At 56.8% G+C, this 12,530-nt stretch overlaps 1 protein-coding gene across 1 annotated transcript; it reads left to right on the top strand.

Annotated features, from left to right (window-relative positions):
- Positions 1-3,138: 3,138 nt before the first annotated feature.
- ASB16 (ankyrin repeat and SOCS box containing 16) lies at positions 3,139-11,055 on the top strand. Its single transcript, XM_045837604.1, has 5 exons — positions 3,139-3,656; positions 5,153-5,420; positions 7,714-8,206; positions 8,537-8,650; positions 9,109-11,055. The coding sequence occupies exons 1-5, from the start codon at positions 3,353-3,355 to the stop codon at positions 9,292-9,294; spliced, it is 1,365 nt and encodes a 454-aa protein (XP_045693560.1). The 5' UTR covers positions 3,139-3,352; the 3' UTR covers positions 9,295-11,055.
- The last annotated feature ends 1,475 nt before the right edge of the window (positions 11,056-12,530 follow it).

The following is a 12,530-nucleotide window of genomic DNA, read 5'->3' on the forward strand; positions in this document are numbered from 1 at the left end:
TTTCTCTTCTACCTGCCTCGAACTCCCCAGCTCCGCCTTTGTAGCGTAGATCGGGGCCATGTGGTCCCCTGCACCCAACCCACGGCATTCCCCTGGCCTGCAGGGCCCTTTCCCATTCAACCCCCTTGATCCCCATTCTCCACTGCTCTCCCACCCACGGGCTAACCAGGCCCGACCCTGCTTAGCGTCGGAGATCAGAGGAGACCAGGTGCGTCCGGGGCGGTGTGGCCGTGGACTGGTCTGCACTGCTGCCAGTCCTGACGGATGCCCTGGTCTCTCTCTGGCGGTGTGCTGCATTGCCCCACGGGCCCCGGGCTCCGGGAAGCCAGGCTGGGTGTCCAGTCACCTGGCGCCGCTGCCAGTAGAACTGGGGTCCCCGTGGGCTCGAGTGGGGGTTGGAGTCAAGGCCTCGGGAAGTTAACACTAAGGACGGCTTTTCTGCCCTCAGGAAGTTAAGGCCAAGGACAGAAGACAGAACACATGGTCTCTCTGGGGACTGAGCTGTAGGCAGAGCCCCCTCCGGCCTGGGGGACAAAAGGTGACACACAGGACGGGGAGAGGAGCACAGTCTCGGGCCCCACACGCTGTGCCTATTGTGTGCCTCAGGAGGGAGGGGACGCCCACCCCAGCTCGCCAGCTCCCAGCCCTGGGAACCTGGCTGTGGGTGCTCAGCCAGGCCGTTGGCGGGGCAATTAAAACACCGAACGGGTTCCAACAGGGTTAATCACTGCTGCGTGCATAGAGGCGCCTTTCTCTGAGGATCCTTGGCTGCGCATGACCTCATCCCTCCTCTGGGCTCCCCCACCCTGGAACACCACGGGAGAAGAGCTGCCGCACAGCAGGGTGAGGGCAGTGCGGAAACGGCCCCGGGCAGCTGCCACCCACTTGGGCAGGCAGATGAGTGTTTGCCTTGGCAGAGACCGGAGGCCCTGGGTCAAAGCACTACACCTAAGAGGTGAGGCTGCTCTGCGCCCAGTGCCCCTAAATGCCACGTGCCCTCAAGACCTACTGTGCGCCAGGCCATGCTGGGACCAGAGACTTAACTGAATACATACAGAGCCCCCTCTGGAGCCCACACCCCACACAGCGCGGCGGGCTGTCGCCTGCAGGACCCTGGGACAGGTGCTTTACAAAGTACATGCGCTGGGAGTGGCTGGAGCGGGGAGGGTGGGGGGCCTAGGGCTGCTGCAGGGGTGTCTTCCAGAGGCGGTGACCTTTGAGGGGGACTTTGAGGAACAAGTCTGAAGCAAATTCCAAGCAGAGGGAACGGCAGGGCAGGGCAGGGCGGGGCGAGGAGCCACGGCGAGAATGGTGCGTGACAGGAGGCCGAACCAGGGACCCGGGGCTGCTGCGTTCGAGAGGGGAGGTATCTGACGTCAGCAGGAGTTTCCAAGCTGGGAATTCAGCATTTCAGTGAGATCATTCCATTTAGGCAGTGTTGTGGGGGTGGGGTGGGGGGAGGGCAGAGGGAGGAACACCAGGTAGGAGGCTGGGCTGGTCCGAGTGGAAACTGTCGAGGTGGTGACGGAGAGTGCGGGCCTGGGAGCTGGGGCAGGCTTGTGTGCGGGCCCAGGGGCAGGGAGAAGTCGGGGATCCCCGGGCAGGGGCTGCTGCAGAGCCTGGAGGGGAGGGCGTACAGGGGCAGAGGAGCCCGGCAGAGCCTCCACGGCTGAGGGACGCAGACCAGCCACTGCAGCCAAGGCAGGATGGGGCTGGGCCCGTCCCGTGGGGCCACTCACCCGCACGCTGAGTGAGCTCCCTGGCTGGGAGAGCTTCAGAAGCACGAGCGGGCGTCCCTCCCGCCTCCCCTTCCCTGGCTGGGCAGCCACGCCAGCTCAAGTTATTTCACGGCCTCATTCCTCCCCCTAGAGGCTCCTGGGAGCACAGCAGCTTTCTCCCGAGTGCACCGGTGCCTGGCTTATAGGTCTCCTTGGTGGGAAGACCCCAGAGTTGCAAGGTCAAGCCCTTGGTCCTCAGGCAGGCCCGAGAGCCCTTTTAAGGGAGCTGGGCTCAGGTGGAGGTGGGGCACTCCCTGGAAGTGGTATCTAGAGACCGTGTTGCCTTGCTCGGAGCGGGAGGAGAGGCTCACAACCATCTTCGCCCTCAGGTGGCCACAGAGGCTAGAGCCCAAGTGCACCACCGTCTGCGGAGCCAGGCCACAGGGGTCCCAGTCCTGGCTCCCCCCCTCACAAGCTGTGACCTTGAGCTGGCAGTTTTACCTTGTTAAGCCTTAGTTCCTCATCAGTAAACAGACATAAAGCCACCCATCTTAGAGGTGTTCAAGTGTGATTCTATACTTTATTGTCAACACCAAGTTGACTGTTGACCTGGGTGAGCCAGGAAGTATGGCGAACAAGTAAGGATGGATACAAAAGTGATTTAAGCCCCGGCTGGTGTGGCTCAGTGGATTGAGCACTGGCCTGTGAAACAAAGGGTCATAGGTTCGATTCCCAGTCAGGGCACATGCCTGGGTTGCTGGCCAGGTCCCCAGTGGGGGACACGTGAGAGGCAACCACACATTAATGTTTCTCTGCCTCTTTCTCCCTTCCCTTCTGTCTAAAAATAAAATAAACACCCTGGCTGGCGTAGCTCAGTGGATTGAGCGCGGGCTGCGAACCAAAGTGTCGCAGGTTCGATTCCCAGTCTGGGCGCCATGCCTGAGTTGCAGGCCATGACCCCCAGCAACCGCACATTGATGTCTCTCTCTCTCTCTCTCTCTCTCTCTCTCTTTCTCCCTACCTTCCCTCTCTAAAAATAAATAAATAAAATCTTTAAAAAAATAAATAAACATAAAAAAAGTTTTTTAAAGCGAGTTAAATATTGTTAAACCCTGTGTGTACGTGTGCAGAGCTCTTGCTATTACCGCAGATGCTGGGAAGAGCTGTCTCTACCTGCCCTTCTCTCCAGGGCTGGACTCCGCCCTCCAGCCAACATCGGAGAGGCTGGGGACTCCTCCGGCTCTTCCTCTCTGCCCTGTCCATCTTCCTGACTGACAGCTTCACTCACCTCAGACCTGCCAACCAGGGTGCTGACTCCTGAGAAGTGGGAGGACAGGGACCCTGCGGTGCAGAGATGGCCTCATCTGAGGGCCTGCTGCCCAATTGGACCGCATCAGCGGGGGCCGGGGCTGGCCCTACCCCTGGGCGGGTGCGGGGTGGGCCCAACACCTTCTCTGCACCAGGACCAGGGCTGCGGGCAAACGTGTTTACCAGAGAGCGAGGAGCCTATTTATAGCCTCAGCTGCCGCTCTCCCTGGATCACGGGCAAGGGGGCAGGGTGGCTCCTCAGAACAAGGGTGGTAGTCACCAGGCTCTGCCCAGCTGCCACTGGCCGGGTCCCTGCACCCCTTCCCATGGCCAGAGAGCCCTTCCCCTCTACCTCTTCCTCCCTGCGCTCTCTCCGCCTGCAGCGCGAGTGGCGGGAGTGGGAGGAGCGGCGCCGGGCAGCAGCCCAGCGGTGGTGCCGGGGTCCGAGGTGTCCCCCGAGTTCCAGGGCCCGGCTCACTAGGCCCCGCCACTCTTGCCGAGACCCGGCGGTCCACAGCGCCCTTTTCTCTGGCGACCTGCAACAGGTCCAAGCCTTGTTCCAAGATGAAGAGGCCGCCAACATGATTGTGGAGACTGTGAGCGACCAGCTGGCCTGGTCGCCGGAACAGGGTAGGGAGCGGCAGGCGGGGGCGGAGGGGGAGGGAGAGGGCAGAGGCGAGGGTGGGCGGGGAGAGGGGGAACATCTCAGCCCCGTCCCCTCTCCCTCCGGAACACGAACCACACCGTTTCTTCCCACCGCCCACGCCGCCTCCCTCCTGAACGGAGAGGACGCATGGGCAGCGGCTCGTCCGTTTCATGAGAATTAAAGCTACATTAACGTGCTATATTAACTACATAGGAACACAGTTATATTCTAACGCAACTTTTCTATGAACATATATCCACACATGAATATTTTTTCTTCCACAGAAATACTATAATCAATATGCTATTTTATAACCTGATTTTCCTTTCATGTAACATATGTCAATAACCATAAGTAAGCATACTATTTTATATAAGGGCCATAAATTCTGCTGTGTGGGGTATGCCGTGATTTATATAACTAGGCCCCCAGGTAGATTGGGGGCCTAGATGGGGCTCCTTTTTCAAAGACTATTTTAAGTTGCAATATGATGAACGTCTCTGAGTACTCGCCAGCTGATTTCCTTAGGATCTGTTCTGACCAGAGGATCTGTCCATGTAAACCAAAGACCTCAATTCGCCTTGCCCCATTTAGTTGACAAGAGACTGCCTCCAACCCCACCCCTGGGCTTGGGGGTTCGAAATCCTGGGAGAGCGTATGTTTTTACTGTCACCACAAGCTCCGAGTTCCTGCTTGTCTTCAACTACTAGAGGTGTGACCCTGCCCGCCCGAGACATCCTGGTCTCGTCCTGCGGCACGTCCATCATCTCTCAAGCGGCCCTTGGCCTTATTTCCATTCTAATAATAAATAAAACGTGCTCTACCCAAGAATTAGGAACCCCAGGACTTGGCCACGATGTGAACAACGCACAGTTGGATACTAGGCATCCACGCCCTTTCAAAGGGTCCTCTGCTGTTACCACAATTTGGGTTCAAGGCCAGCGTCAGGGTGGTACCCTCTCACCACTCTTCCTTCCCCTCCCCCACCTCTCACTCCCTCCTTCCAGCACCCCCCCTGCCGCCCCCCCCCCAGCAGCGTCCTAGAACTCCAAACTCAGGCACCGTCCGTCATCTCCGCTCACTGGCTGCTTCCGAGCTCAGCTCCAGGACCCCCTGTTCATAACTCTCCCCATCCCTGACGGAACCGAAAGAGGCAAGAGCTCCATCAGCAGCTCAAAGACCCGGAGGTTTCCTGAACGGGATTCCCCTTCCTCAGTTGCCCTTACAGTTTTCACGAGCAACTCATTTTGTTTCTGTGACTCACATGGTGTGTTTTGTTCCAGATGGACAAACTGTTCTAAAAGTCTGTTCCGATTCCCACTCCCAAATCAGGGTTTGGATGAGCCCCTTCCACAGGCACAGCCTGGCACAGAGTCTGTGCTCAGCCAGGAGTGCAGAGGGAAAGCCAGCATCAGCCGGTCCTGCGGCCGGCCCTGCCCGTGGGCCTCACCGCCCCCCGCACGCTGTCTGCTCTCCGCAGGGTTCTGGGTGCTGACCCCCAAGACCAAGCAGACCGTGCCCCTCACTATCGCTGCGGCCCGAGGTTACACCGCCTGCGCCCGCCACCTCATCCGGCAGGGAGCTGAGCTGGATGCCCGGGTCGGGGGCCGGGCAGCCCTGCACGAGGCGTGTGCCCAGGCCCAGTCTGACTGCGTGCGGCTGCTGCTGACCTTTGGCGCCAAGGCCAATGTGTTGTCGGAGGAAGGCACAACTCCCTTGCACCTCTGCACAGCCCCCGGGTCCTTGCAGTAAGTGCCCGGGGCACAGAGGCTGTGTGTGTGTGTGTGTATGTGTGCGTGTCCGCAGCTCACATGGCCAGGAGAAGGGAGAAGCACCCCTCATTCTCACGTCCTCACAACAACCTGGGAGACAAAACCGAGGCTCAGCAAGGTTTAGTGGTTCATCCAAGGTCACATCAGCGAAGACCAGAAGGCAGGAGCCCTGTTGCTTTTTGGGAAAACCCTGTTCCAACTACAGTCTCTTATCCCCTGTGAGCGCTTCATAGGCAAACTCCTAGCTGTTTTGAGGTAGGCATCAAGAAATATCTAGCCCTGGTTGTTATGGCTCAGTGGACTGAGCGCTGGCCTGCGAACTGGAAGGTCGTGGGTTCAATTCCCAGTCAGGGCACACACCTGGGTCATGGGCCAGGTCCCCCGTTGGGGACCTGTGAGAGGCAACTGATCAATGTTTCTCTCACACATCAGCGTTTCTCTCTCCTTCTCCCTCCCTTCCCTTCTTTCTAAAAAAAGTAATAAAATCTTACTTACGGACAAATATCCTTGCTGAGCACAAATTTTCTAAAAAGAGCAAGATGTAGCATGGTGTTTCCCGAACTGAGTGTGAAGCCCCACACAACTCTCACTCCCAGCCTTTTCTCTCTCTCCTCCCACCTTCTTAAGGTCAGCGCTCCCTCAGGCCCCCTGTGGGGTGGTCCTCGAGCTTTTGTAAATCAGGCCCACAGACAGGGCTGTCCCTGGTAAGGATCCATTCACTCCTGGGGGATCCCCCAGAGCCCCCATGCTGGGAGCCTCGCCCTGCTTTAATCTAGATCAGGGATGGAACGAAGCCATCCAAGTTTTTCTTTCGGCCCTTTCTTTTTTGCTTGTTGTTTCTTTCTTCTGTTATTTTTTATTTTGTTCTCTCTCCGCCCACCCCACCACTCCCAGCCCTGTCTTGAGTCCTTAGGGCCACGTGGTACACTTTGCAGAATTTACCCCCTTCTTTTTTTTTTTTTTTTTAAGAATGTACCTTTTTAAGTGACATGAAACTAGTTGCACTTACTGAAATCCTAACTGCATCATTTAAATTTAGTCCTTGGAAACAAAAATGAGCCCGTGATGAGAACTGACCGAGGGAATGCATTCAGGGGCTATGGGGGCCTGGCCGCTGCTCAGGGCTTGGTCCCTGGGCAAAGTGCCTCCTGGGCGCGTGCACTGCAGGACAGCAGAGATCCGGCCCCGCGGGGGCAGGACACGCGGTCGTCGGGGGTTGCTGGGCCCGCTTCTGAGTCCCAGTGACTGACTGGCCTTCTGGCTTCTTAACTCTCCACTCCTCTTAGTTCAGTGTCGTCATTAATTCAGTTGGTTATGTTCGGCCTCCCCCACGGTGGTTAAGGACGAATACTTGCTTCTGCTGTGTTCTGGCCTAGAACTTTTCCAGGAACTTGAAGCCTGTGAAAAACACGTGCTTCCTAAAATCTCCTTTTTGTCGCTTGGTTTTGTTTGTTGTCTTTAGCGGAGAGTGGAGTAGGGGGGTCCCCAAGTGACTTCTTTTGTTGGAGTGGGTGTGGCTTGTCTGAAAGGTGGTCTTCGAGTGCAGAGGCAGGAAGAAGATATTAGGACTTCTTTTAGTTTTCTGTGTTTCCTAGTGTACACGCCAGTGGGTTTTCAGTTGTGTGTGTGTGTGTGTGTGTGCTGTCAAAATGTTAGGAGACAGCCCTGACGGGTGTGGCTCAGCCGGCTGGGTATCGTCCCACAAATCAAAAGGTCGCCTGTCCGATTCCTGGTCAGAGCCCATCTCAGGGTCGGGGGTTCAGTCTCAGTCGGGGCATTTAGGAGAGGCTGCCCTTGACTGAGGTTTCTTGCATGCATGTTCCTCACCCTCTTCCTCCCTCCCCTCTCTCTAAAAATAAGTAAATACATAAAACCTTTAAAAAATGTTGAGACAAATGATTCGGGACCAGACCCTGGGGTCCCAGTGGGACTGGGGCGTCAGGTGAGACTCTGGGAAGGACTGTCTGAGGCAGTGAGTACTGATTCCGGTGCAGCCACTAACTGGCTGTGTGTCCCTGGCTGCACTGTGACCTTTCTGGGTGGAAGTTTTTCAAGTGAAACCTGAAGATGCTGCTGGTGACTTTTACGGGGCCTTTCAGCTCTTCTGCCTGTCCCGGGGCTTCTGTGAGTCAGAGGCAGCCAACCGGACTCGCCTCCAGGTGCAGGGGAGGGGCAGAACGGGGGTCACGGATGGCTTCAGGCTGCGGGGCTCCCGGGCCAGGCTTTGGTTTCTCAGGCTTTGGCACGGCCCCTTGTGACCTGCCCCCAGGTGTGCCAAGCTGCTGTTGGAGGCGGGAGCTACCGTGAATGCCGCAGCGAGGGACAGCGAGGTGACACCCCTGCACGTGGTGGCCGCACGGGGCCTGGAGGAGCACGTGGCTCTCTACTTGGAGCACGGGGCCGACGTGGGCCTGCGCACCAGCCAGGGTGAGACGGCTCTGAACGCGGCGTGTGCTGCGGCCGAGGGCCCGGGCACTGGCCGGAAGTACCAGGCTGCAGTGCGCCGGCTCCTGGAGGCCGGGGCTGATGCCCGGGTGGCCGGGCACAAGCGCCACACACCGCTGCACAACGCCTGTGCCAACGGCTGCGGGGCCTTGGCCGAGCTGCTGCTGCGCCACGGGGCCTGCGCGGAAGTGCCCAATGCGGCAGGCCACACGCCCATGGACTGCGCGCTGCAGGCTGTCCAGGACGTTCCTAATTGGGAGCCCGAGGTCCTCTTCTCGGCACTTCTGGACTACGGGGCCCAGCCAGCGCACCATGAGGTGCGTAGGGAGAGCCTGTAAATGGAGGCCCCAGATGGGTAGGGGGAGCCTGCCTATGGAATTGGCCGACCGCCGGGTGAAGGGGGAGGGGTCAAGAGTCTCAGGGCGCACCCTATATGGCCAGAAGTCTGGCCCCATCTTGGGAAGGGCCAGTGACAGCTATGGGTGAAGGCATCGAAGGGCAAAAAGAGGTCCCAAGGAAACTAGCCGGGACCAGGAGGTTGTGGAGCACCCTGGGAGATGGGGCAAACCGAGGGATGGAAAATAGGAGAGACTCATGCCCCCAGCTGGGAGAGGCATGATGCTGTGAGTCCCTCTTCTGGTTCCCAGATGCTGAAACACTGTGCCAACTTTCCTCGGGCCCTGGAAGTCCTGCTTAATGCCTACCCTTGTGTGCCGTCCGGTGACACGTGGGTGGAGGCCGTGCTCCCAGAGCTGTGGCAGGTATGTCCGCCCCAGGGGCACAGACCTGTGCCAGGCACTGGGGGAGATGGAAAGGAAGACCGGGCCTGGGCCTATCCCTCCGGGATGGGCTCCCTGGAGGGCGCAGCAGGAGGGCCCCTGGGCGGGAGGAGGACAGCAGAGCGAAACCCCTGGGTCCTAGGCTCCCCTCATCCCCTAGCAGCTCAGAACCACCTCCCGTCCCACACACCTCTCTGGCCTGCATCAGCACATTTCTCGGGCACCTCCGACTCGGCGGGCACTTGGACTCTTTGGAGTGGGGTGGGTGCGGACATGGCGGAGACGGGGCTTCGCAGTGTGGTCCCAGCTGTCTGGCTCGGAGTCTTGAGTCCAAATTTTACATGTTGCAAAACCCTAGGGCCCTACCACTAGGTGGCCCCCAGTTGGAAGGGCAGACTCAAGGGTATTGGGCCATCTGACCCTGTTCCACTCCTGCCTAGGAGCACGAAGCCTTCTACAGCTCGGCTCTGAGCATGGCGAACCAGCCAAGGCGCCTGCAGCACCTGGCCCGGCTGGCTGTGCGCGCTCAGCTGGGGAACCGCTGCCGCCAGGCTGCCGCCTGCCTCCCCCTGCCGCAGCTCCTCAGGGACTACCTGCTGCTTCGTGTGGAGGGGCACATCCAGTGAGCGCCACGCCAGGCTGCTCCCACAGCTCATCCCGCTGTCTTCATCCGCCGCATCCCTCAACCCTAGAGAACAGGTCGCTGGCCCTCTGCATTCCCTCCCGGGCCAGCTCCTCCCTCCGCTGGCTGCCTGAGCCAACTGCTGACCTCTAGCCTGACCTAAGCTTCGGCTCCACTCCGACGGGAAGGTCTGCAGACTCAGCCTTCACCCACCTCTTCTTTGCCTAAGTGGGTGATGGCCCCTCCAGCCACCCGGGCCCCAGGCCAGGGGGTGGTGATCCGTGTTGCACCCCCATCCTCTGCCACCTGTATATCTGCTCAGGTTCCTGAAGGGTGACAGACTCTGCCTCTAGCTGAACTGCTGTTGCCATTGCATTGCCATTGTCATTTGAAGGGAGGACCTTATGGACTGATCTTGAAACCCATGCTCTCTTCCCCCCCCCCCAAGATTTTATTTATTTATTTATTTTTTTAGAGAGAGGAAAAGGGAGAAAGAGAGGGAGAGAAACATCAATCGGTTGGTCAAACCAGGGGCCTGGCCCACAACTCAGGAATGTGCCCTAACTGGCAGTTGAACTGGTGACCTTCCGGTCCGTAGGCTGGCACTCAGTCCTCTGGGCCACACCAGCGTGAAACCCATGCTCTTAAAACCCTCTGTTTCCAGGCAATCCCCCTCCTTGGTATACCCTTCATTTTTTTTTTTCTAATCCTGGCTGGAGCTGATATTATCCCTAAGACAGCTCACTAGCACGATCTGCCCAACCTAGCAGGCAACCTTCCCTGGTGTCAGACCTAATTAAGAGCCTGTGTCTGCCTCAAGTAGGCTGAGCCTGGCACCGCATTCCTTGCACGGGCATTTCAGTCAATGGCGGTGGAGGGAGGAATAAATGCAGGACGCCCGGACCCGTTTCCGGCTGTGCTGCCCCTCCCCTACCCCAACGTGTGGTGTCTTAAACAGTGGTCACCGCACGTGTGAGCTCTGAGGGCCTGTGACAGGAGGACCAGCCACCAGCTGTCCCCTCTTTCTCTCTCGCTTCCTCCTCTGGGTTTCAGAGTCAAATGCACCACCATTCATCTTTTTTTTTTTAAGATTTTATTTATTTATTTTTAGAGAGAGAGGAAAAGAGAGGGAGAGAACCATCGATGTATGAGAGATACGTCAATCCATCGCCTCTCACACGCCCCCTAATGGGCACCTGGCCTGCAATCCAGGCATGTGCCCTGACTGGGAACTGAACCAGCAACCTTTCAGTTCGCAGGCCAATGCTCAATCCACTGAGCCACACCAGCCAGGGTCACCATTCATCTTTAAGAGGAAGCTTTTCAAGCCAAGCTAGTTTTTATGATCGCAAATAAATGATCGATGCACAGTACCGATGTGTGGATATTGTTGGGCTGACACGTGACTGAGATGCCTATCACTCCTTGTTTATTCCCCCCACGTTGTCCTCTTCTACAGTCCCCAAGTTGTCTTCTGCATGGAGCAACTGTTACTCTTGTGAGAGCGGAACGGGTGTAAGAGCAACACGAGGCCCCTCCCAGCCCCTGAACCTGTAGTGCCCACCTCAGGAGGGAAGTGAGGAGGGGCTCCCAACAGCCTGCACTCGTGTCCTTTCGCTGAGGGACCCTGGGACCCCCGTGCCATGACCACGTGGAGCCCTGGGGTGGCCTCCTGCCGCTGTGGCCGGCTGCCCCTCCCCCACCCCGTGGAGCTGCATCTGCAGAGATGCGCTTTGACCAACACGGAGACAGGCTTATACCTCCCTAGGCAGAGCAGCAACCTCTCCTTTCGGGACGTTGTCACTTCAGTTTCACAGAGCCAGAGGCCCGAGAGGAGAGCGGGAAAGCCTCCCCAGTCCTGGGCCCAACCAAACTGGGGGCCTCCCTCCCAGGGAGGGCGCTGAGTGGTCTGCCCCCTCTCTGCAGGCTCACCCCCGCGAGCTCGGCCTTTTCTGCCATATTTACAACCACAACAAGATACCCGTTTAGAGAATACAAAAGACACACGTGATTATGTACATTATTGGGCGCTAGGAGAAGATTTTCCAGTGGAAGAGCATAAAAGAAAAGATTAGATCTGGAAACAGAAGAAGTTTAGATTTGGTGTTATAGAAACACCGAATCATTAACACATGTACAAGGCAAAAAATACTGAAAAATGTGGTACAGCTAAAAGATGTTATTCCCTTGATCTGTGAAGGCAGGAATGGTATCTGCTTGTTTATTGGAATCCTCCCCTGAGGACGTTTTTATTGATTTTAGAGAGAGAGGAAGTGGGGGGACAGAGGATCAGGGATCGGCTGCCTCCCATACACGCCCAGACCGGCGACTGAACTTGTAAACCAGGTGCGTGCCTTAGCTAGGATCGAACCCGCAGACTTTTGATGCACAGGACAACGCTCCAACCAACTGAGCCACCAGGCCAGGGCAGGAATAGCCTCTGTTTCATCGCCATTGTTGACTTGGTGCCTCTACAGCGGTGACTGGCAGAGAACAGACACTCCAATATCTAAGTGAATGCTGGTCAATGCCACCGGCATTGAAGTACATCGGGGAAGTACATATGAAAACAGCAACATGATATTCCACTAGATTAAAGGAAATTTTAAAGATTGATAATATGCAAGGCCTGTGAGGATATGGAGAAATATGTTCTTGCACATCCTATCGGTGGGAAAGGAAGCGGCTTCTTTAGTGGGCAATTTAACAGCACCCTTAAGCACTGCTCCCACTTACACAAAAGGCTGGTGCATATGGGAATCTCATCCCAGCATTCCTTGCAACCACTCGGTGAGTGGGAGGGGGTACACAAGTCCATGCTATGAAACACTATTCAGCCCTTGCACAGGGTAGTGCCCTCAGCAGGAAAGAACTGGGGAGGGATTCCAAGGGAATCGCATGCCTATTGCTTTGGAAAAATTTTCAAGACTATTGCTAAGGAGGAAAAAACCAGGCCGGAATCCAATACGTACAGCAACAACAAAAGAAAACATGACACAACAAACCCCATCATTGTCGAGGAACAGGAAACGACCAGGAAGGCGGGTGCGCACCCAAAAGTTCTCCCTCTGGGCAGGGGGCGGGGACTGTGCCAGTGGGGCTTGTAACGGTCTGTATTTGAATTTTTTACTGAAGGGTACCCATGGATTCCTGTGAAATAAAAAAATAAATAAATAAGGGAAGAAAAGGCAAAAGGCCGAAAGAGTTAATTTACAAATTAGCTCTTTTATGAAATAAAAA

Source organism: Phyllostomus hastatus, unplaced genomic scaffold (genome assembly GCF_019186645.2).
Source record: "Phyllostomus hastatus isolate PE091 unplaced genomic scaffold, TTU_PhHast_1.1 phas_contig_210, whole genome shotgun sequence".
In the NCBI taxonomy this organism is placed as follows: domain Eukaryota; kingdom Metazoa; phylum Chordata; class Mammalia; order Chiroptera; family Phyllostomidae; genus Phyllostomus; species Phyllostomus hastatus.